General features: G+C 54.5%; 1 protein-coding gene across 1 annotated transcript in view; it reads right to left on the reverse strand.

The window, feature by feature from the left end:
- Positions 1 to 1,465: 1,465 nt before the first annotated feature.
- The window catches only part of TMEM132E (transmembrane protein 132E), a 61,544-nt gene continuing 37,760 nt past the window's right edge, over positions 1,466 to 25,249 (reverse strand). The window contains exons 2-9 of the mRNA XM_027518293.1: positions 15,144 to 16,074; positions 12,673 to 12,819; positions 12,225 to 12,417; positions 11,400 to 11,543; positions 7,747 to 7,952; positions 5,613 to 5,898; positions 4,558 to 4,749; positions 1,466 to 3,621 (exon numbers count right to left, since the gene is read on the reverse strand). Of these exons, the coding sequence (XP_027374094.1) occupies positions 2,566 to 3,621; positions 4,558 to 4,749; positions 5,613 to 5,898; positions 7,747 to 7,952; positions 11,400 to 11,543; positions 12,225 to 12,417; positions 12,673 to 12,819; positions 15,144 to 16,074 (3,155 nt within the window). The 3' untranslated portion in view covers positions 1,466 to 2,565. The remainder of the gene's footprint in view (positions 3,622 to 4,557; positions 4,750 to 5,612; positions 5,899 to 7,746; positions 7,953 to 11,399; positions 11,544 to 12,224; positions 12,418 to 12,672; positions 12,820 to 15,143; positions 16,075 to 25,249) is intronic.

Here is a 25,249-nt window from a genome sequence, read left to right on the forward strand (position 1 = left end):
TGTGTTAAATAAACGAATTGGACCCTCATTCCAGATTCCACACCAGTACCTCCCATGCAGACACACCCCAGCTGAGATGTTCCTCCTTCCTTGACACACACCTATGTCCTTCTTGTTTCTCCCTGAAACTGTGCGTGGATAAGTGGTGAAGTGGCAGAGTGGATGGGGATTAATGGAAATAAAAATGGGAAGCCATTGAAATGGAAAGCCATTCATAGCTTGCATCTGGACTTTAGTTACCAAATATTTGTTGAGCACTTGCCAATCCTGGGCACCATGGGTGAAAGAAACTGACAGAGAGCCCCCTCCCTGCTCCTCTAGGACCCTCTAGGAGGCCACCGTCAAGGCATATTGGAACAGCAGGTACCTGGTGTCCTGGACATTCCAGGAGCGCCCTCATGCCAAGCCCACCTATGGCTCTGCCCTACATGGCTTTCTGGCAGCTCCCGGCTTCCCTGCCGCTGAGCCACACCTGTTCTTTGTTGCCAGCACATCTGGGGCAGAGCTAGCCTTCTTTCAGGCTCATATATTACCTGAACACGAAGACCTGAATGTTGCAATCTCCGTTTACTGAACATCTCTGCTTGCCAGGATCTGTGCCCGCAGCTTTGTCTGCTGCTGGGCACCGTGCACAGCACTTTACAGACATGATCTCATCCAATCCTCATCCCAACCCCAAGGCTGCCCCTGTCGGTTGAGCAGAGGATCCTGGCTGGCAGTCTTCCTTTGGTCGTGGGCAACAGCCGTTTGGGGCAGTTGCAAACACAGCGCTCGTCCTGCCCCTGATCCCTTCTGGGACAGATGCAACCAGCTGGAGCCACCTGTTCAGGGTGCTGAAGGCTGGCCAGGGCGCCTTGGCTGGGCTCTTGCTCCCCCCAGGCTTCTGGTGGTCCCCAGGGCTGCGGCCTGCACTGGAGAGAGGTCTCACAGGGCCAAGGGAGGCCGTGAGTAGCTGCGGAGGGGCTCACCCAACAGCTGTGGAGGGGCTCACCCAACAGACATTGCTCTCTCCCATGTGGTTTTCTGACCCAGAGACCCCCAGATTGTCCCCATCAATCCCTGGAGAAGAGAGGCTTCCCTGGGAGAAGTTGATGGTGACAAGGTTGGTCACCCTCTGAAAGGTGGACTGAAGGCAGAGGAGGAAGCTGGTGTGAGCTCTGCTGTGCACACAGCCCTCTCACCTCTCTCCTTATTTTTCTGTCCCCCCTACCCCTCTCCTAGAGGAGGCATCTCTTTATAAGGGCACACTTCTGGGTCTAAGAGTCCTCCATCCCCGTGTGGACATCCCTCCAGCATCAGAGGATTTAAAGGGACCCGGATGTTGGAGAAGGAGGCGCAGAACCCCAGGCGGCTCAACCTGTTTCCATCTCACGTCATTTAGTGTGATCTCCGTGTGTGTGTGTGTACACGTGCGCGTGTGCACGCACCTGCACGGCAAGGAAGGGACACAGAGCCAGCCACCGCGTGCTGTCTGTTCTCCGGGAGCTGTTGCCCCACCCCCAGTCTTGTTGCCTCCGTTTATTTAAGAAAAATCTGACACAGTGGTGGGTAGAACCCGAGAGAAGGGCGGCCATGGGATGGGGTCAGGGAGCCGCGGTTCCCTTTGCCTTGCTCATCCCACAGTCCTTCCCAGCAGATGCCTGGTGCCCTCGCCCCCTCTCACGGGACGCTGCCCGGTGGGGGAGGCGGTGGCCACCCCTACAGAGAGGAAGGAGGGGGTGGGCGGAGCGGGAGTGGGGGCTAAGGCGTGGTGTTGATCTTGCTGAGGGGTGGGCGGGAGGCACCCAGGGCTCCTGGGCGCCCAGACCACAGTGCTCTGGGGTGGACCCAGGACTCCTCCCCCTGAGGGCCTGCCCACAGCCCTTGGGGGCAGAGGATGGAGTCCTGAGATCTCAGAGAGGGGTCTGGCTTGACCCCAGACTTCTCTATAGAGTCAGCTCCCAGATCCTAGGAAGGGACTTGATGGGGAGTGGGGGCACCCGGAAGCCAGCAGATGCTACAAACATTCCCTGCCTCCCACCCTCCCCCCCCCAAATGTTTTGTCCACAGCAAGATCCTCGGCAGGGCAGGCAGCCGCTGCCTCCCAACCCTGCAGGACAGAAATCCCTGAATAGTGGTTTGAGAAAAGTCTTTGTGCAGCTTGTAACACAAGGCTCCCCCCAGAACCCCTCCCCCTGAATGGGGGAAGCAGGAGACATGGGGGGAGGCGGGGCCCTCTCGGCCCAAACTTGACTTCCGTGCCCCAACTTGGGGCAGGGGGGTTGTCTAAGATGGGAGGAGGGTTGGAAAGGGGAGAAGGAGGGCTGGGATCGCTTTCCTCTTAGCCAGCTCCAGGAGGAAGGCGCCTCCACCTTTGGGGGCAGAGGAGGGGTAGGGGGAAGCGGGGAAGAAGAACCACCGTGAGGCGGGGGCGGTCTTCCCCACCCCGGAGGAGCAAAGCTGCAGGGGCCGGACTATAAAATCCACTCGCTCGCTCCGGCCCACATCACATGTGAGCAGGGTCCCGGCTGTGAATCACAGAGCCCACCCTGCCCTAGTCGGGCTGGGGGAATCGGGGCGGCACCTCTACGCAATCTCTTTGATTCTGCGCATGTAATTGTGCAGGTCAGGGGGCGGGGCGGGCCGCGTGGTGCCGGTCACATCCGGGCAGCCCCATCCCAGGTCCTCTTCGTCTTCCTCGTCCTCTTCGCCGGCGGGCACCGAGTCATAGGCCAGCTCCTCCGAGGGCAGCGTGGTGAAGGTGGTGAACTTGACCCGCTTGCGCTTGGAGGTGGGCGAGCTGGCGGGGTCCTCGGCCTGGTCCCGGGCCGAGCCGCCGGAGGAGCCGTCGCCCCGCCCGTGCACCTGACTTTGGACGCTGGTCTGCGAGCTGCCGCTGCTGTGGTGGTCACCGTGGCAGCAGGCGGGCACGGTCTCCATCGGGTTGCTGGCGGGCGGCGACAGCTCCCCCTGCACCCGCAGCGGCTGCCCGTTGCCCAGAAACACCCAGTGGTGAGAGTGGTCCATGCTGGTCTGGCCCTCGGGCGGGATGCGCTTGTGCCGGTAGCGCAGCACGAAGACAATGCAGTTGATGAGGAAGACAAGGATGGCCAGGCAGAAGACGCCCAGCAGCGCGTACATGCCGATCTCCAGGTCCGTCAGCCCCCGGGGCATCTGCAGGAAGCCGGTGGGCAGCGGCAGGAAGTCTTCCGTGGGTGGCACAGCCGGGCTGGCAGTGCCAGGGCCCGCGGCCTCGGGTCGGGGTCCCGCCGTGCCCGGCGGGCCAGCTCCCCGGGCCTCGTCCTCGCCCCCGCCGGGCCCTGGCTGGCTGGGGCCCGGGTAGTCGTAGGTGGGGTCCTCCTCGTCCCGCCCAAAGTGCACCCGCAGGCCCACGCGGGTCGTGGCCAGCACACTCTTGCGCTTGGTCTTCTGGCAGCTCTCGGCGATGGTGAGCTCTGCGCGGAGCAGCTCCCCGGCTCCCTCGGCTTCGGCCACCACCAGCGGAAAGGCCCGGTCCTGGGTCACCGTGGCCACGCGCTCGTCCAGACTGCTCACCAGCAGCCCGTAGTCCCGGGGGCTGTAGAGGGAGAGTGGGGCCGTGGTGCCATCGCTGTAGGAGAGCCAGAGGCTCAGGAGGGCTTCCTGGAGGTGGAGGAGCAGGAGAGGACAGGAGTAAGAGAACTCTTAGGGCTGGCTTCCCTGCTGAATCTTGAGCTCCCTGCTATTCCCAATGCTGGAACAGAGCCTGGTGGGTGACCAGTGCTGGGAACCATTATTTGCATGGGAGTTCTCCTTTGGAGGTGGTGGAGAGGGCACACAGAATTGACTCGTACCTCCCCGAGAGTATCCTCGCCCATTTCACCCTTCTCCCCTGGATGAGTTGGTGGTAAATCCCACCTTGGGTCTAACTCGAATCCTCCTTCCTGCTCTAGGAGCCACACCCCACCCCCTGCCTGACTTTGGGATCACCCCCAGCAGACACATGGACATCGAGAACACGACATACTCAGCCTCAGCCTTGTCTTCTGTGTGTGACACCTCCTGAGAACTGACCTCCTGACCTCCTTGTGGATGGAGACGCAGGGCCCAGAGATAAGCCACTGGCCTGGGGTCACAAAGCAAGTTGAAGCCGAGAACTCCTGAGTCCTGACTTCTGGCTTGGTGCTCAATACCCACCTTTGCCCTCCCTGTGTCCCCACATGTAACTTTTCACCTTAGACCATGGCCAGTGTCCTGATATATCTGTGGGGAGGGGCAGCTGTAGTTGATTGGTGGGGGGCCATCCAGAGATGGGTGAGGGTAATTCCTGGGGGTGGAGGAAAAGTTAACGGGCCTTCTGAGAATCCAGGAGGGAACCCTCTGCTGGAATGCCTTGTGGTGGCAGATGCAGGAAGCGAGACCTTGGCCAGACTCCTATGCAGCTGGCAGGGTGATGGGGTGGGACAGGCTTGCTGGGCATGAAGAGTAAACGGATCTTCCATTATCAGAGCCCCAATCTGGGGGGACCTGCAGCCAGAGCCTGCAGGTTCTCCTTCCACACTCCAAGCCCCCAGGCTGGCCAGTTGGGCATCTGGTTACCTGCTTGAGGAAGCTGAGGGTCTGCTGGGCGGCAGCGGTGGCCAGGATGGTGTGGCTGCTCCCAGGGCTGGGTCTCAGGGAGAGGGCGAGGCTGGCCACCACCTGGGCCTGCAGCTGTGTGATGCTGACCTTCTCCTCCGTCACTGTCAGCAGCGTCTCCCCGAGCACGGACTCCGTCAGGGGGGACACCACCTGCAGCAGAGTGGGGTGAGAGTGGGTGAGAGCCAAGAAAGCAGGACGGCCCCCCCAGATCCCCAACCAGGGAGGAATCCACAACCAGGAGGGCCCAGAGGCAAAGTGAGGGTCAAGGGCTCACAGGAGCACAGATGAGAGGGGTAGGTTGAGTTTTAAAGAAAACAACAGTCCTCCCCCCAACCCCCACATTGGTAAATAGCAATTGGTGGTCAGCCTCGATGTCAGGGAGACAAAAGGGAGTGGTGGGGACTGGGGCAAAAGGGAGAATTCCTGCACATGTCAAAAAGGCATCAGTACTGACTCTGGCTGATGAATGCCAGGTCAGAATGCAGACCCAGTGTGGCCAGATTCATACTTTCTAAAATCAGAAATTTACATTAAAAAAAAAAAAAAGGGAAACCTCCCAATTTTTAAATGGTGGATCCATTGGTTTTTAAACCAAATATGTCTACAAGCATATTTCAGCTCATGAGTCACTATTTATAATCCTTTAGGTGGATGATATCTGCCCAGGCACCCAGTTATCAAGGAGGAAGGTCAAAGTTGAGTTCCTAGATCTCCACAATTCCCTTTCCTGGCCTCTGGGTTGGCTGAGCCCTCCCCCCGCCCCCACCCCCTCCTCACCCCCATCTACTCTCAGGGACCACACCGAGCCATGCGAGGTTGATGAGCCTGGGAGAGAGAACCTTTGCCAAGGTGAAGTTGACCTTGACCTTCGATGATGGAATTTCCAGCAAAAGGGCAGGTGGGGAAGCAAGTGTGTTTCGGCGGCTGTCTGGAGTTACTCCCTGAAGCTGAAGCCCCAGAAATCCTGTCTTGGGGATGTCGGTATCATGGTGTACTCCCTACCACATGCATACCTTGAAGGGAGTGGTGCCCGGCTCCAGCCCAGCCAGCGTGCTGCTGTCTACCATGCGTGCCACTCGGGGGTCACCCACCCGCATGAAGTCGCTGACCAGGTCGGTGACCTCCACCAGCCAGTCCGGGCCCAGCATGGTGACCACCTGGTCGGTGCCCTCCGATGACGTCGTGTGGAACTGGGTGAAGACCTGCAGGGTGGCATGCTGGTACTGCAAGGTGCAGCCGCGACTCGCGCTCTGCGGCCGCTCCTCCTCCTCGTCCTCATCCTCGCTCTCCCGGGCTGACCTGGGTGGGAGAAGCCGGAGATCAGGGCTCCCCACCTTGGCTTGGACCTGCACAGGTCCCACTCTCTCCGTTGCCCTGCCGGCCCCTCCCCGGCTCCCGTGGGTAGAAGCCTGGGCTCATCCCTTCTGTCTCTGCCAAGCTTGAAGCCCAGAGTCTCAGGCTTTGCTCTCCCAGATGGGTAGCTTCTTGACCCTCCCCATCCACCCCAGGTCCCTCTCCACCCCTGCTTGGCTGAATCCACACCTGTGACTAGCTGGCATCAAATATCAGCAAATGCTGCCTCTTTCTCAGCACTAAGCACGTGCTGGGGCCTGGGCTCAGCTCTAAATTGGAGCAAAGGCGATCCTTGCTCGAGTGCCAGCGGGCTTAGCTGCCTCCTGTCCTACAGCTGTGTGGCAGGCAGAATTTGGATGTTTAGTTGATGAGATTTCCAAGTGGTGTGTGGGAGGTGTGTCCTGGCTTCCTGTGACTGCTCACAGCGAAATGCAAGAGGAGAGGGATAAATGGAGGGAGGAACTGGCAAGCAAAAGGGAACCCGGACTTGACAATTGGGGAAATTCTCAAACTCTCCAGATTGCCAAAAAATGTGAAAATCAGGAGGTTCACCCAGGAAAGCAGGCTTTGGAGAGAGAGGAGGGTGTGGCTAGTTCTTCACAAGGATCAAACCACTGGAAAATTCGTTCACATAGAGGGTTCTTTATGTTAACTAATTTAATCCTCACAGCAGTCCTCTGAGTTAAGTGTTAATGTGCCCATTTCAGAGATGAGGAAACTGAGGCACAGTAGCCTCAGGTTGCCCAGTTAGCAAATGGCAGAGTCAGGATTTCAATCCAGGCCATCTGGCTTCAGAATTCTGGTTAATTCTGACAACAAATGAGAGTCTGGCATGCTAACTACTTATGAGACCCAGGTGGCCAGTGTTCAAACTTTGTAGGGTTAGGGTCCTCACTACTCAAAGCAGCTTCAGCATCACCCAGGAGCTGGCCTGAAATGCAGGCTTACAAGCCCTGTCCCAGGTTCACAGAATCAGAATCTGCATTTTAACAGCATCCTCAGGTAATTCATGTGCAAGTTTGAGAGGCTCTGGTCTACACCGCCTTGCTTTTCCAAATCTCTGCAGAATTGAGCTGAGCCCAACTCTCACTGTGCCACCTGCTTCTCTCCCCAGCCCCACCCCTCACGCTCAGCTGCCTGCCATTCTGCCTCTCTTCTCTTCTCTGCTGGCTTGTCTCTCCAGCAGCAATGAGTGGGTGAGTGAGCATGCTGAGTACCCATGAGCCTGCCCCACAGATGGGCACACGTCCAGGTGTGTGAGCCTGGATCCCAGTGAGGGGGCCTAGTGTAAGTCACTGTGTACCTGGCTGACATACTCACAAGTGTGTCCCTATTGTGCCCAGGCTGGGGCACGCATGTACAGTTGTGGGTATGCCTGTGGTGGTGTTTCTACTCCATTCTGTCTTCTCCTTGACTGCTACTGGGCCAACTCCTTTTTCACTTATCCTTTAAAACATAGCTCCAGAGTCACCTCTTCCAGGAAGCCTGCTTTGATTTCTCCTGGAGGAAGAGGTGGCTTTCTCCTTTGTGCCATTTGATTCTCTGCACTCGGGGCTTCCCCCATCCACTGCTCAGCAGCATATATATGACGGCTTCCCTGATGGACCCAGAGCTTGGCTGGGTCAGGCTCTGGCCACACTGACCCCATCCCCGCCTCAGAGCCTGGTACACAGTAGCTGCTCCATAAAAGTTTGTTGATTGCATAACCGACCTGCAGACTGTGTACACCTAGGATCATAACACACACATGCAGATGAGTCTCCCCAACATCCGTGGTGTGTGGTGGGGCTGTACCTTCGGTCGGGAAGGATAGGAACCCTCCAGCCCTTAACTTGGCTGAGGCGGGCATCCGAGAGCTCGATGTGCAGGGGCAGCTTGGGCACCCAGACGGTCATTTCCAGGGGGGCGTTGAGGACGTCGTAGCGAAAGGTGACCCTGGCGTTCATGGATCCGCGGGATTCCTTTCCGCTAACAAACACATAGTCACAGCTACTGGATACCTGGGGGGTGGGGGGTGGGGAGAGAGCTTGGTTGGCCTATTTTGCCCTACAGGTCATCCTAGGGGCAGAGCAGGGGAAGGACTTCAGTCTAACCAGGAAAGTCAGCCAGAAGCCCATTGGATAGAGAAAGTGCCAGTCACAAGAGGCTGAAGGGGCGGGACCGGGAGGGAAAAGGCTCCTAATTTAGCTCCTCTGGGAAGAAGTGAAGTGAAGTCGATCAGTCTTGTCCAACTCTTTGCGACCCCATGGACTGTAGCCCACCAGGCTCCTCCATCCATGGAATTTTCCAGGCAAGAGTACTGGAGTGGGTTGCCATTTCCTTCTCCTCTGGGAGGAGGTGTCAGCTTTCCTTGTCTCCAGAGATCATCTCTTAGTGGCTCCTGTGGGAGGTTTTTTGCTCCCTGGCAAGAAGTCAATGTGCCATTCCTTTGAAAGGGGCTGCTTCTGATGTGCCAGGCCACACCGAGGGCAAGTCTGCAGGCTGAGGGTCCCCTGCACTGGCTCCCCTCCCCAGCATGACTGCCTGGGCTCTGGAGTAGGTGTCTGATGGCAGAGGAGTGGCCTGTCCTGAGCAGGACACTGGGGTGTGACTGGGTGGGGAGGAGGTCATGGAGGAGAGGGTGGCGGAGGGGCAGGCCAACGGCTCCTCCAAGGTGCCTCTGGCCCCAAGGCTCCGGGCAGATGGGCCAGCTGGTTAATTTCAGGAGGGGGCTGTTCCAGCCAGAGGTGGAGGTGAGGGAAAGAGAGAGGGAATTTCAGGACCAGAGAACCCTAAGCACAGACAGGTGGATGACTGCCACCAATGGGAGGAGCTTTTTTGCAAATGCATGCCCACCGGGACACCACCTTGCATTCTTAGAGGTTCCCCGGTGAGCATATGCTCACTGAACACATCTTGGCGGAGAGCTGTGCCCACTCACCGAGGTGTCCGTGCTAGTACTTCAGGGTAGATGCAATTGGTGTATGTGGAAGTGCCCATGTATACACCTGGCACGCCTGGAGAGAATCCTGCGTGCAATGCAATTAGGTGCTTCAACCTGTGCACACCCAGGGGTGTCCATCCCTGCATTTGGAGGAGGGTGTATTAGGCAGCCTGTAGGCTGATGACACCCCGAAGGCTCCGGTGGGGGGTGGTGAGGAGGGGGCTGGGATGGCGGCTCATCTGTAGAGAAGAGCCCCTGACGGTCCCAAGCTCCTCCAGGCCCTCTTAGTCATCTGGCAATGGGTGGTGGGTGAAGGGGCGTGGGATGGCGACCCCGCCAGAAATGCTCATTTCCCACTTTGGAAGGCAGAGAATCCCAGCTGAAGGCTGGCAGATCCCATTTAGAATATTGGCAAACTCCAGAAAGAACCTGAGCATATTTCGCTGAGAATGGAAACTAATTCCATTTAGAATCTTTGCTAATTCCCTTTGGTGTCTAAGCCACGGTGACTCTTCTGGTCCACTCTGAGGTGGGGCTGGGGGAGTCTGGGTGGCAAAGGAAGGTGCTGGGTGAGGGCTCTTGGGGGCAGGCCCACTTCTCCCCATCCTAGCCTTCCAGCAGTGGAGAGCCCCACGGGCCTGGGCAAGGCTTCTGGTCCTCAGGAGGCTGTGGGCGTGTGGTACCAAGCCATCTGCTCTGGCTCACTCTGGGGACATTATTCCTGAATGTGGGGGAAGGAGGAGGTGAGTCTCGGGCACCCCCATTCCTGGAGGGATCTAGTGTAGAGCGTGGAGAGAGACAGCACACATTCCCAGGGAGGGAGAAGGAAACTCATATCCCCGGTGCCCCTGCTGAAGGATTTGCAGGAACAGAGACAGATCCTGCTGTCTGATCATTCGATTTTGACACCAGCTGGCAGCTGCATAGCAAGCAGCTCGCCCACTTCCAGGTACCAGAGCTGGATGCCTCTCGCATCACTGCCTGCTCCGCTGCCTTCTCCCCACATCTCACCTCTGGCCACTGTCTAAAGCCAGGGGAAATCTGAAGGCCTTCCGGGGGGAGATGGCAAACTGGGTGGGATGGCCTTCACTGACCATCCATGGCCACCATCCATGGAGGATGTTCGGCCCAGATGGGGTCCCTGGGGAGGAGCTCAGGGAGAGCTCTTCGGGAGTTGGAGGGATTGCAGTGGGTGTTCCCAGAGTGGGTCCTTTCATAACAACCTTCACTCCTGGCCTAACTAATGAGCTGCTGCTTCTTCATTTTAAAAATATTTGTAATATTTATTTTTTAAATAATTTTTAATAATATTAAATATAGTATTTAATATTTACATTTAAATAATATTAAATTTTATTTATTTTTAAGTTTATTTTTATTTATTTTTTTTAATTTTATTTTATTTTTAAACTTTACATAATTGTATTAGTTTTGCCAAATATCAAAATGAATCCACCACAGGTATACATGTGTTCCCCATCCTGAACCCTCCGCCCTCCTCCCTCCCCATACCATCCCTCTGGGTCGTCCCAGTGCACCAGCCCCAAGCATCCAGTATCGTGCATCGAACCTGGACTGGCATCTCGTTTCATACATGATATTTTACATGTTTAAATGCCATTCTCCCAAATCTTCCCACCCTCTCCCTCTCCCACAGAATCCATAAGACTGTTCTATACATCAGTGTCTCTTTTGCTGTCTTGTACACAGGGTTATTGTTACCATCTTTCTAAATTCCATATATATGCGTTACTATACTGTATTGGTGTTTTTCCTTCTGGCTTACTTCACTCTGTATAATAGGCTCCAGTTTCATCCACCTCATTAGAACTGATTCAAATGTATTCTTTTTAATGGCTGAGAAATACTCCATTGTGTATATGTACCACAGCTTTCTTATCCATTAAATAAAATATTTTAAATAAATATTTAACAACATTATTAAATGTTTTAATATTTATTTGTCCGCATCGAGTCTTAGCTGCTGTGTGCAGGCTTCTCTAGTTGCTATTCGTGGGCATAGCTGCCCCACAGCATATGGGATCCTAGTTCCCCACCCAGGGATCAAACCCACGTCCCCTGCGTTGCAAAGCAGATTCTTAACCAATGGACTACCAGGGAAGTCTCCTAACTCATGTTCTTCTGGAGGCTTCCACCCTGGGCTGGATCTCCATCTGTTCACCAGCCCCCAGGTTTAGGGCCTGTCTCTGAGTACCCCCAGGACCCCCTCCCCTATTGCCTTACCCAATGTTTGCCAGACAGCAGGGGTCCATAGCGACTTGGGGATTGAATTCAAGTTGTCAACGCTGCCGTTTCCCATCAGCCTGCCAGAAGGGCTCTTCTAGGGCCTCCCCTTGCTCAGGCTGGACGTGGGATGCTCTTCCTCCCCCATCTTCTACCACTTCCCTCCTCTTGTCTACCAAGGGAGCCTGTCTCAGATGTGAATTGCCCTCTAGATTGGTGTCCTACTCCCCCTGAAGGTCTGAGGCCCTTCTCCCAGGGCCCCCACCTCCAGGAAGCCCACCTTGATGATGTCCTCATTGTCAGATTCGCATTCCACCAGGGCGGAGACGTCTAGGACAAGGCCGGTCACCTCGATGGCGATGACCTTGACGGGGATGGCCACTGTCCGGCCCGTCAGGATGGCGGTGTTGATGATCTCTGTGTCCTGCAGGGAGGAGAGGGTGGGCTCTGTGAGTTGCCTGAGGCCCCCTGCTCTCCCAGGACCACCAGCCAAGGCCCCCAGCTCCTGGCTGCCCCAACCCCACAGATGGATGTCCTTCTTGGAAGGACACCGGTACACATGCACAGACAGATGCATCTACCCAGCCTCATGTGTCTTCTCTGATGCTCTGCTCACGTGGACTCCCATGGGTGCCTTCAGGGTCTACCCCATTCTGCTTCCAGAAAACAACGCTTCCCTAATCCCGCACCATCTTTTCAACATCTTTGATGCTCGTCCAGGCTCAGAAGAACATCCAGCACATTTGCCTGGCTCTTCCACGTTCCCCTAGGCTGGCTCCACTTCCTCCTGGCCATTCCAGATGCCTCTGGGCTGGTCCCAGACAATCATTCCAGTGCACTCTCCCTAAAACCCATTGCTTCTTTGAATAAACTATTCCCTTTCCCATCACTGCACATTTGTGCACAAGATCCCCTGCCTAGAGCACCCTCATAATCTTCGCTGTGTGAGTTCTTCCTCCATGAGTCCTTCAAGGCTCCATTGTATGCTCACCTCCTCCAAGAAGCCCCCCATGGTGACATCTCTCACCTCCGTGCCCCTCAGCAGTCACTGTCCCATTCCAGCACCAGGCACAGAGTTTGCCTGCCTTCTGCGAGGGAAACTCACCATGGCCAGGGGCAGGATGGCCTGCACATCCCGCTGGATGACCGTCAGCTCAGTCACGGCCCTCTCCAGGTCCGGCAGGGCTCCATGGCCCCGGTAGTCAATGTGCCACATGATCCTGCGCTTGACTGACTGGCTGGTGAAATTCTCCATCTCAAAGTCCAGCTGCAGAATCTCCAGGGGCCCCTGGCCCTCCCTGCATGGTGGGGGAAGGGATGAGAGCCCAGGAAGAAGGGCTGGGAGCAGCTCAGGGGCTCCTAAACCTTTGCTGGGGACTCTATCCCTCCTCAACGGCCCGCCCCGGGGCTCTTTGAGCCCTCCCCAGCCTGGGGAGTCCCTAGAAACTAAGCCCCAGCCCTTCTGCCGGCTTGGCCTCCTCCATCAAGACTTCCCCTCACACTCCCCCGTGGTGTCCTGCAAAAAGGTGGACAGAGGAGCCACCCTGGCTCACCAGGGGGGCAGCGGTGTGCCCTGGGCCCAGGACACATCCACGGTGGCTGTTGAATGCTTGGCCCCGGTCAGCAGCTCCGAGGTCACGCGCCATTGGCCACTCCGTGACTTGGTTCCTAGAAGGGTCACACCCTTCTTGGCCTTCACCCTGGGACAAAGCAGGAAGAAGAGGGAGAGGGTCAGCCTGGGGTCCCAAGGCTGCCCACCTGGCTACCATGCTTAGGCTGCAGCTGGGAGAAGGGGGAGCGGCTGAGTAAGTTACCCCAAGTTCTAGACTCAAAGCTTGAAACTAATCTGGGGACTCTGGTATCACATAGCTGCAACCTCTGGCCTCAGTGGAAGCTGTAGTCCCTTCTATTATATCTCTACCAGGTCTTGCCATACGTCCATTTGCATACCTTAGTGACAGGGGACTCACTACTTCGGCACACATCACATTGCATTTTCAGAAAGTCCCTGAAAGGAGAAGCCTCTTCCCTATAATTAGCTGAAATAGAACAGTCATGGGCTCTGTCGGGGCAAGAGAGAGCAATTCTCCACCCGAATAGACACCTGGGGAGGTGAGCAGGTATTCTCCGAATCTTCTTTTCTTCAGGCCTAAAAGCTTCAGGGCCTCCAACTGTCAATTTTGGCCATAGTTTCAAGTCGCCCATAGCCTAGTCACCCTCCTCTGGACACTCGGAGATATATCTAAAGTGTAGTGTCTTCAGCGGTGCTCTAATTAACACTAACTAAAGCAAAACGATTATCACCTCCCTAATTCTACACCAGAGAAGGCAATGGCACCCCACTCCAGTACTCTTGCCTGGAAAATCCCATGGATGGAGGAGCCTGGTAGGCTGCAGTCCACGGGGTCGCGAAGAGTTGGACACGACTGAGCGACTTCACTCTCACTTTTCACTTTCATGCATTGGAGAAGGAAATGGCAACCCACTCCAGTGTTCTTGCCTGGAGAATCCCAGGGACGGTGGAGCCTGGTGGGCTTCCGTCTGTGGGGTCGCACAGAGTCGGGCATGACTGAAGCGACTTAGTAGTAATTCTACACTCTCTACTCCCGTTAATGTAGCCTGAGATCTCTGAGGACTGATTTAACTCACATTCACATTCAGGTATTAATCACTGAATTAGGTATCACCCTGGGCATGGCAACCCACTCCAGTACTCCTGCCTAGAGAATCCCATGGACAGAGGAGCCTGGCTGGCTGCAGTCCATAGGATCGCACAGTGTCGGATGCGACTAAAGTAGCTAAGCAGCAGCTCTCCAGGAATATCTGTACTTCAGGGTAGGACATTCAGGAGAGAAGGCAATACTTGAAGAAGCTGGAGGTTAATGGTGCTGTTTCAGGCCCCATGTATAGTGTGCTTGGGTTGGTGGGCAGCATTTTGGTGGGGCTTTTCTTATATCCTCAGAATCACTCAGTAAGGCTCAAACCATGGATTCTGCTTGTGAGACATCATTATATTTTGTGGGGATGTGATATGATTGAAGGCAATTCTGAATCTGTGAACTGTATCATTCTCAGGGTGTAGAAAAAGCTGGGACTCCCCCCAACTTTTCTCCTAACCCCAGGATTAACCAAATGTCCTGACACATGGACACTCTCCTGTTCCTATTTTGGCTTGCAGTCAAGGGGCTGCTCTCAGATGTCCATGTCTCCTCTTTGGCCTCAGTCTCATTATTTGTAAAATGGGGGAGCTGCACCCATTAACGTCTAAGGGCCCTTCCAGCCCCAGTTCTATCATTTTGGATGTCCTTGCTTGTGAAAATAGATATTTCCTCTCTACCATGACACTAAAGAAAGCTGAGCGCTGAAGAATTGATGCTTTTGAACCATGGTGTTGGGGAAGACTCTTGAGAGTCCCTTGGACTGCAAGGAGATCAAACCAGTCAATCATTCTAAAGGAAATCAGTCCTGAATATTCATTGAAAGGGCTGATGCTAAAGCTGAAGCTCCAATACTTTGGCCACCTGATGTGAAGAACTGACTCATTGGAAAAGATCTTGATGCTGGGGAAGATTGAAGGCAGGAGGAGAAGGGGACGACAGAGGATGAGATGGCTGGATGGCATCACCGACTCAATGGACATGAGTTTGAGCAAGCTCCAGGAGTTGGTGATGGACAGGGAGGCCTGGTGTGCTGAAGTCCATGGGGTCACAAAGAGTCAGACACGACTGAGTGACAGAACTGACCAACCATGACCCTATGTCTGTGAGATAGGGAGGTCAGAGCTGCTATTTTGTGGCCATGAGGCAGAAGAGAACACTGAGGCTCATCAGTGAGTTGTCTTTCTGAAGTTGCTAAGTGATAACAGGAAGAACTGAGACTAGGATATTGGAGGAGCAGGTCTGGGCGCGCCCCCTACAAGGTTTTCAGGTGTACATCAGATCTTGGGAGGAAGCCAGCCAGCTCCCGCCCAACCCTCCCCCCTCTACCACGCCCCACACCCCACCTCCCAGCCATAGCCCCCTACCTGAGAGTGAAGTGCTCCAGGCTGGGGCTGGAGGGAGAGGAGGAGTTGGGGGCCAGGTAGAGCACGATGCTGAGCACCTCCCCCGGCTTGAGGGGCCGGTCTGGCAGGCGGATCATCAGGTTGCTGTCCAGCCTGTGCTCCTGCAGGGTCCTCCTGGGGGGCGGGCGGAACAGGCTGATGCTTCCGATGCGTAGCAGCGGGTGCTGGGTGGGGCTCTCGGCCCGGGCCCCGACTCCGGGTCCGGCGCCCCGTCGGGTCCCCCCACACCCACCCGACGCATCGGGGGCATGAAGTGTGTAGTAGAGCTCGGCTTGCTGACTCTCCCCGGTCGCCTCGGGTTCCAGCCCATCCGGAGACTTGCGGCGGGCGCTGGGCGGCGCGGCCGGAGCCGGGGGCCCGAACCAGGCCAGGGGCAGCTCGGCCCGCACGAGACAAGTGGCCAGACCCCCGCTGAGGCGGCAGGAGCTCTTGACCTCCCGGGCGTCGCGGAAGGCGTGCAGGCGGACGCAGGGCAGTCGCTCCGTGACGCCGAAGTCATCCCAGTCGCGGCCGGCCACGTAGAACAGCACCTGGGCCACGGGCTGCGAGGCGGGCACGCGGGAGTGGACGATGAAGGCGCGCACCTTCCAGCTGACCGTCAGGCGCTCGGGGATGTCCAGAGTGCTGGACGGCTGCAGCAGCTCCCGGGCTACTACCTGGCTGGTGCTGAAGGGCCCCAGGGAGACGTTGAGGACGGGCAGCTCCTTGGTCTGGAACACCACGAAGGGCTCGGAGCGCTGCAGGGAGCCATTGGCCACCGTGGGCGGTGGGGGCCGCGCCTCGCGCAGGAAGAAGGCCAGTCGCGTGTGCGACAGGCGGTAGCTGATCGGCAGCACCGGGCTGGCCTGCGGCCCTGGCGGACTGGGGCTGGCCGGGTGGGAGCGGCCAGAGGCTGGGGACAGACAGAAGAAAGACCCCAGAGTGGTCAGGAGAGGGGGCTCTCGGACCCCAGGGCACCCCAGCCTCTCACCTTGACAGAGGGCTGGCCACTCCCTGCCAGACCATGCTCTCCATCCTTGTGGCTCCAAGCCTGGCCCCACCTTAACTGGTGTGTTAATTGCCCTCTTTGCTGATTCCTTCATCCCGGAGGTAAGGGTAAAGCTAATCCCTGTACAAAGCACTGGGAAGCTTCAAAGAGGCTTTTTCCTCCCGCATCCTCATTTGTAAAATGACTATAAAAATTGTTTCTGCCTCCAAGTGCTCTTGTGAGGACTTACCAAAGTCATGTGTGTAGAGTGCCCAGAGCAGAGTGTGGTGCTGAGGCAGTAAGTTTTCTCTTACTGTTATTAATGGTACAGTGCAATACATATTACCGGCTTTCCCAGTGGCTCAGCGGTAAAGAATCTGCCTGCAGTGCAGGAGCCTAAGGAAATGTGGGTTCGATTCCTGGGTCAGGAAGATCCCCTGGAGGAGGGCATGGCAACCCAATCCAGTATTCTTGCCTGGAGAATCCCATGGACAGAGGAGCCAGGTGGGCCACAGTCCACAGGGTCGAAAAAAGTCAGACATGACTGAAGTCACTTAGCACGCACACGCAGTACATATTTAATGGTTTAAAATTGTTTATTAAAATCAAATGATTATTTGTGTATTATTATGACAGGCAGTGACTTATTTGATCCTCCAATTAAGCCTTTGAACCAAGTATTATTATGATCTCCATTGATTCAACCAGTTTTCTATCAGCAAGTTCTCTTTGTTGAGGGCCTATACTTATCCAATACTTATCTCTTAAAAATGAAGGGGCTGGAAGCTTAAATAACTTACCCAAGTCCACATGAGTGAAAGGGGCCAGCAGTAGGATTCGAACCCGGGGCTACCTGGCTTTCAGACCCAAGCCTTTATGGCTCCAGCTGCCTCAGGTGGTGCAGGGTCTCCAGCGATTCCATATGCTCCCCCCCAACTCCCTTTATGCTTACATGAATGCTCAGTTGCTAAGTCGTGTCTGACTCTTTTGTGACCCCATGTACTATAGTCCACCAGGCTCCTCTGTCCATGGGATTTTTCTAGGCAAGAATCCATGAGTGGATTACCGTTTCTTTCTCCAGGGGATCTTCCCAACCCAGGGATCGAATCCACATCTCCTGCATTGCAGGTGGATTCTTCACCACTGAACCACCTGGGAAGCCCTACCAGCCCACAGATACACACAGGGAAGTGGATCGCCACTCCCCAAACCCACACGTGGGCCTTGGGGTTTTGGGCTTGACTTCCCCCTCCTCTTGGCCCCTCTCCCCATCCTCACAGGATTGCGCCAGGTTCTAGCAACTCCACCCCTTGGTGCTCCGTTTCTGGGTTTGAAAGCCAGGTGGGCACAGGTTCAAATCCTACTGCTGGCCCCCTCCCCAGGTTCCTGCTCCAGCTGTGGCTTCACTCTTGTTGTTATGACAACATAACAGAATCTAACTGGGTCTGTCCTCTCTCCAGCTCTTCTCTCATCCCCTCCCTGCATTGCAGCCAGAGGGATTTGTTTCCCCCAGACACCAATGCTTGGCTCCTCATTCCCAGCTCAGCACCTGTTTGACACTGTCAGGGGGCAAGAAGGACCAATGTGGGGAGGTCTGAGGTTTGAGAATCGGTTCTGGATCTTCCGACGGACCTCTGAGCTGTGTTCTTCACTTTTGATGTTGTGTTGTCATTTGTTTTTGAGAATCAAGAAATTCCCCTATAATTCATGCAACACAATGCAAACGTGTATACTGTTAAAGACTCTCTTCTTTCTTCTAACAGAATAAAATTCAAGCTCACCTTGCGCCTGAGCATGGCATTCAGGGTCCTCTAACAGGGGGCTCTAGGCTTCCCATTCCCCAGCATTCCTCTTCCTAAGCCCCTGCTGCTAGCATAACGAAACAACTTCTGGTTAGTGCTTGCTGATGCTGCCTTCCCTGGAGAAAGGCATGGCAACCCACGCCAGTAGTCTTGCCTGGAGCATCCCTTGGACAGGGGAGTCTGGCAGGCTACAGTCCATAGGGTTGCACAGAGCTGGACACGACTGAAGCGACTTGGCATGATGCTGCCTTATCGCACCTCCTATGCTCATGCTGTGCTCTCTGCATTGGATTCTCTCCTATCTGCCCACATCCAAATCCAAACCTTCCTCCAAGGCCCTGCTCGAATGGCGCCTCCTCCACGAAGCCCTCCAAGAAATGACTTCTACTCCTGGGAATTTCTTCAGAGTTCTGCCCTTCTCTGTGGGGACCTCTCATCCTGCCTGGCGGGACAGTTATCTATGAGGCCTTGCACTCAGCAAGCCTTTGACAAATCACGATTGATTGACACTGAGTGATTCACAGAGACCTCGAGCCCAAGGAGGAGACTCCCAATTGATTACACGGCGGTTACTGCCACATATGCATATTATTATTTTACTACCATCAATGAAACCTTGACAGTTCCACAGACATTCACACCCAATTCCTCATAAACCCAACGAACTAAAAATTCTCTGCTCTTGAAGTTCTGATGTCCGTGTCTGATTTTTTATTTAAACCTGTGGTTTAATTTTCTAATTTAACAAATGAGGCAATGAGCTAGGGGCATGACAAAGACCCTGGGTCAAATGTCCTAAGAGGAGTGGAACCTGGTGTCTGTGACCCTTTAGGGCCCCTCCCAAGCAGCCCTTCCCATTACCTGGGGAAACCTCTGGTCCCTGGTCCTCTGGACAGCCTGTACTTTAATCATCAGACTGCTCCCTCCGTTTCCAAGAGAACTCTGTTCTCAGGCCACCCTTCCCTACTAGACACTCTGCAGTGCTGCAAAGTAAGCCAGTTTTCAGTGATGGGGTGGAGGTGGGGGCCGGGTCCCAGATGAGGATGGGAAGGTGTCTGGAGAGACGACAGAGACTTCCTGGCTGGTGCCTGGAATCCCTGCCCCATGGTTACCACTGGAGTCTCTGAGAAGGTGTGTGTGTGGAGGGGCTGGTCCCAGGCACACAGGTGGGATCTAGGATGGTGACCTGGGTCAGGGCACACAGCCAACCAACTGCTTTGGAAGTAGCAGGAAGCAGGCAAACAGAAGCTTCGAGACTCAAATTCAAGGCTTATCCTTGCCACACTCAAACAGCAACTTGCTTCCCATTTTGAGCCTCAGTTTCCATCTCTAAAATCGAGGTGGTAACATCAGGCCCCTCATGGAGATGTTGAGGGGAGCTGAAAGACCAAAGGTGGGGGCACTGCTACACGTGATGGGATGTCCAGGGCCTGTGGGTACTGAGCCGAGATGGGGAGAGGCCACCGTGCCCGTCCTGCGGGGGTGGAGCAGGGCAGCGGCTGTCAGGACTGTGCTCAGGCTGGGTGGACAGGGCGGGGACATGGATGTCAGAACCACCGGCCCCACCTCGCTTATCATCCCCAGGAGACCCCAAAGGCTGCTAAGTGGCACTTAATCCCCTTTGAGCCGCTCACCGTCCCAACCTGAGGGCTGGCCATCTGGACCCCCCCAGAGGCACAGTTGGGGCGGGACCGTCAGACGGGCAGCAGACGCGGAGGGGCGTGGAGGAAGGGGTTGGAAAAACATGCCTGCCTGCCCTCCTCCACCCTCAACAGATTTTAGCTGGACGAATGCAGTTCTCTGAATGAACCTCTCAGCACCAACTGGGAAAGCACAGGCTAATGAGAGCACCCTCAATGGGGCTTCCAGGGGAGACCTGATGGCCAGTGGGCAGAGGGTTGCTGGCCCTAGGCTTGGGACTCCTGACCCTTCCCAGCAACCTTGCAGATAAGGAGACTGCTTCTGAAACGGGAAGCAACTTATCTTAAGAAACCAACTAGCATTTAGAAAAGGGAGCCAGGAAAGAAGATAGTGTGCGGGTACCACAGTTTTTGTACTGATGGCATCACGACACACAAACACTGCCCCCCCCATCACTACCATGAATCATTCTATCTTCTGGGGCCCTGAGGACCTTCTGTGGGCTGAGCGGGGATGGAGGTGTCCCCGAGACCCCCGCGCTAATCTCTGTTCTCCGGCTCACTAACTCTGGAGCCTAAAGGAAGTGGCTTGATCTCTCTGGGCCTCAGTTTCCCCAGGGAGGTGGAGAAGGCCCTGGAAGCAGTCTGGTGGGGCTGCGGGGAGGAAGGGGAGACTGGTGGAGCTGCCAACAGATCAAGGTTTCAGGGACACGGTGTGTGAATGTGTGTGCACGTGTGCATGTGCAGACGTGCACGCTGGCCTCCACCTCGAGCTAGGTCCTGAGGTGGGGAAGGGGTCCTGCAGGGGTGGATGTGCTGGCCTGGATTCACCCTGCCTTGGAAACAACTCAACTCCCTCCAGTCTAGTGGGAAGCATACACACACACACACACACACACACACATACACACACACACACTCGTGCTCACATAGAGCCGGGCACACACCTGTCTGTCAAGCCCCACAGCAGGCACCCCTTGACAGGTGGTTCTGAGCCCCTGCTGCCCCAGCTCTCATCGGCTCTGCTTGACTTGCCAAACCCCAAACTCCACCTGCTGACTTCTGATTCAGCTCGGCTTGCCCTGTGGACCAGACAGCATTGTCTTCCTGTAAGTGGCCTCCCCTCCCCGAGGAGCATCACTTGGATTGTCCCCTGCCCACCCCACCATCCACATACCCTTGGGCCTGCGGAATCATATGGGTCTGTTCCCGACCCCGTTGCTGTTTCCCTAGGAAGGCGGTTCTCCCTGTCTCATCATATCTCATGATCGGCATTATGGGCTGAGTTGTGCCCCCTCCAAGTCCCAACCCCCGGCACCTCGAAATGTGACGGTGTTTGGAGATGGTGATCTTTGAAAGAGGTGATTAAATTAAAATGAGGTCATACGGATGGGCCCTAATCCAGTAGAACCGGTGCCCTTAAAGGAGGAGATTAAGACACAGACACACATGAGATGAAGACCCACGGAGAAGGCGGACATCTACGGGCCACAGCGCGAGGCCTCAGAAGGAACCCACCCTGCCATCACCTTGATCCCAGACTTCCAGCCTCCCAAACTGCAAGGACATAAGTTCCTGATGCTTTGCCACCCTGTTCTGGCAGCCCAAGCAGGTTAATGATAGGAGGGATGGGCTATTTCCGCCCCTCACATTCTCAGTTTCCCCAGTGAGATGTGGACACACTGTAAGGGGGTGGAGGAGGAAGACAGGCTGGAACCATGCAACTTTTTTTCTTGGCCGCTCGGCGTGTGTTCCCCAACCAGGGATCAAACCTGCAGCCCTTGTGTTGGAACTGTGGAGTCTTAACCACCGGACCACCAGGGAAGTCCCTGGAATCATGCAGCTTTTGTCTTCGGTGATAATGAAGGTACATTCCCAGCCCCCTCCCCTGACTGTGCCTGGCCTGGGACTCTTCCCAGCTAAGCTGAAATCACTCCTTCCTCCCGCAGCCCTGGGAGGGTGCATCCAGGTCTTTACCATTTGGGGACTATGGATGGGGCTTCCCTGGTGGCTCAGACAGTAACTAGGATGGGGTGTCTGTGAATGTAAGAGGTCTGAACTCCCATCCCCAACCTCCATCAATCTCCCACCCCGTCCCCTGGGCTCTGAACCTGCTCAGGCTTGGGGATCCTTGGGAGCACCATCCTTGAGGCCGCTTCCGGACGATGCCCAGCTGGGAGGCAGCAGGCTTCATCCTTCCCCTCTTGTTCCAGAAAGAGACTAAGGCACCACTGGAGTGAGAAAGACACTGGACCCGCCAGCACTGAAGAGAAGATTTGCACAGGGTGTGGGGGGTGGGGTAGTGAGGACCCCCATTCTGCCATGCCTGGCCCAGGCATCACCTCCTCCCTGAAGCCTTCCTGTATATCTCCGCTGGCATCACCTGGGTGGTAAATTGTTCTGTGCAGCTCCAACTCTGGCTAATCTGGAGCTTAGCCCTGGTATGAGCGTGAGATGCAAAATCGATGTTGTGTCTCATTGGTCACCTCTGTGAATGTTCCCTGCGGGGTGGGGTGGGCAGGATGCTGGTCCACGTGCCTCTTCGTCTCTCAAGTCATCTCCAGGACCAGAGGGCAGATACTTATTTATTCTTTCGCCTTTCCAGCTGGCTTGGGATCTGGGCAGACACTGGACTTAACCACTTTCACATAGTGTGCAGAGTGGTACGCACGTAGGTGTGTGTATGTGCTTAACGAATGTCAATTCTATCCTCTTCTAAGGCTTGGGGCACATGCTTAGGGCCACTGGCTGGGACATAGGCCCTTCGTTTTCGCCTCAGCCTGGCCCCAGGTGTCTAGGAGGGCAGCAGGGGCCTTTGCTACCCCCAGATATGAGTCATACCTTCTCCCCAGACACAAAGGCCATCCTTCCAAATCTATAAATGAATCTGCGTGGAGGCTAGGGCCAGGGGAGGGGGCACCTCTGGCCATCTCCCTGCCTCTAATCAAGATCAGATGCCTCCTGCTTCTATCTCTAATTGTCCCCAAATTAAAACTAATCACTTGCAAATCAGAAAGAAAAAAAAAGATTGTTATTAGCTTTATGAATTTGAGGCTGTGGGGTCACAGCAGGGCATGTCAGCAAGGCCAGAGGGTGCAGGTTTGTGCTGGGAGAGCGCCTGCTCACATGTGTGTGTGTGTGTGTGTGTGTGTGTGTAAACACCACACCCAATGTCTGGTGCTTAGGGATCCTTCAGCACTTACTCTTGAACTTGCCTGAATGTAAGACACAGCCACAGAAAATAAAACAGCCACAGCAAACAGATTCTAGAAAGGCTGGACTCAGGCTGACACAGTCACAGTGTTCAGGGAGAGACCTGGCCCCTTGTATGCTTATTAAGCCTCCCAGGTGTTGCCATTATCATCGGAGTTTGGACCACACAGCACTAAGCAGGCGGGATTGGGAGATGCTGAAGGGCTGTGGCCTGCATGCCATCAGGTGGCCATGCTGACGGTGCAGGATGAAGCGTCCGGAGCCTAGAACAGTGCCAGGCACACACTGGTGCCAACTCTAGAAACAGATGGGTGACACAAGAGAGGAAGCAAGAGGCGGGGTTGACGCAGGTGGTGAGGATGCTAGTGAAGCTGAGCAGGACCCTGCAGCACCTTCTGGGTACTAAAGCCTTTCCCTGCCCCCTCGTTTCTTGTCTGTAGGAAAAAGGCTTCAGTCTCCTAGTTGGAACTTGGGGAAATCTTCCCTGGGTTCTAAAGAGCAGGCACAAGCAGTTAACGATTCGGAGAATAGAGTCACAGAGCTCCTGGGTCCTCCTGCAAGGATGAAAACAACAGTCTGATGCATGTCTTTGAGTTGTTCTGCAGAAACTAAGACTCCCCTCCTGACCCAGGTGGAGGATGGTGACTATATGCTGACCACAAGCACGCAAACCCCAGAGTGGCTGGGACTAGAAGGTTGAGATTCCCAAAACATCACCCTATGACCTCACCACCAGCCAATCAGAAGAAGGTCCATGAGCTGATCACCCATCCTCCAAACCTCCCTCTTAACATCATCTTTAAAGACCCTCACCTGAAAGCCATTCAGGAATGTGGGTCTGTTGAGCACAAGCCACCCATTCTCCTTGCTTGGCCCTTGCAGTAAAACTTTCTCTGCTCCAAATGCCAACCTTTTAGTTTGTTTGGCCTCACTGGGTATTGGGCACATGTACTAGGGTTTGACAGCACTGGAGGCCATGTGGTCCAGAATCAAGAGCCCATGGATGGGCTATATCCAGTGACCCCTCCTAACCCTGACCTCCAGGCCCACAGGAGGGGTATGACTTACAGAATACACTCCCCTGGCCCAGGAGTTGGCAGTGGAGGAAACTCTCCACTGAGGCCCTGAACTAGAAGAGAGAGGAGGGATGTCTGGCTGATGGGTGGATCTGATCCAGTGCAAGCGCATCATTTCTGCATTCTGAGGCCCTACTTCCCCATCAGCAAAATGATGATTTAGCAACCAATGTACTAGTTACTGGGCTTGCCTGGTGGCTCAGACAGTAAAGAATCTGCCTGCAATGCAGGAGACGCAGGTTCGATCCCTGGGTCAGGAAGATCCCCTGGTGAAGGGAGAGGCTACCCACCCCAGTGTTCTTGCCTGGAGAATTCCATGGACAGAGGAGCCTGGTGGGCTACAGTCCATGGGGCTGCCAAGAGTTGGACATGACTGAGCGACTAACACACACACACACACACAAGTTACTCCAAAGTGAGTGTTGGAGTAGGAAAAACCTACATCTTGAGAAAGACCTTGTTTTTTAAATTAGTGATATGTGGTGTCAGTAAGGGTTTTAAGATATAAGATGTTCACATGACCTACTATTGGGGGCTGAACTGGGCAAACTTTCTAGAATGCAATTTCAAAATATGTTTTAAAGGCTTTGAAATCATTCATGCTCCTTGCCCCAGTAACTCTGCCTTTGGGAATCTATTAAGCAGAAACTGGTTCAAAGATTTTTGCTGAAAGATATTCACCGCAATGCTATGCCTATTAGTAAAAAATTAGAGACAACCTAAATGTCCAAAAGCAGGGTATTGTTCAATAAAAGCAAATGCCTAAGCATGGATGTTTTCAAAAAATATTTACTCAGGTGGGAAAATGCTCCCCAAATAGTTTGAACTGAACAAAGGAGGATGCAAAACTGGCAATATGGCAGCATATCAATTTTTTATAAAAATATGTAGACACTGGGAGGAAATGCATCAAAATGCTAATGGTGGTTATCTCTGGGGGTGAGGATTATGCATGATTGTTATTTTTTACTTTATGCTTTTATGTATTTCTAGTTGTCTGCAAAGAACATGTATTGCTTGTAAAATTAGAAAGAAAACAATAAATGTCATTAAAAATGAAGGAAAGTGTTTGAAGCTGTTTCAAGAATTAAAAAAAAAATAAATAAGGACATTAAAAAATAAAAGGAAGAAGAATCTATGTGGTTTGGGAGCCACACAAATTCACATACAAATCCCAGATCTGACACTTCTTAGCTGTGTGAACTTGAGTCAGTTATATAACCTCTCTGAGCCTCTATTGCCACATTTGTAAAATGAGGACGTGTTGTGTTGTGCTTAGTCATGTCCGACTCTTTTCGACCCCATGGAATATAGCCCTCCAGGCTTCTCTGTCCATGGGAATTGTCCAGGCAAGAATACTGGAGTGGGT

The sequence above is a fragment of the Bos indicus x Bos taurus genome, chromosome 19 (genome assembly GCF_003369695.1).
Source record: "Bos indicus x Bos taurus breed Angus x Brahman F1 hybrid chromosome 19, Bos_hybrid_MaternalHap_v2.0, whole genome shotgun sequence".
NCBI classification, from domain to species: Eukaryota; Metazoa; Chordata; class Mammalia; order Artiodactyla; family Bovidae; genus Bos; species Bos indicus x Bos taurus.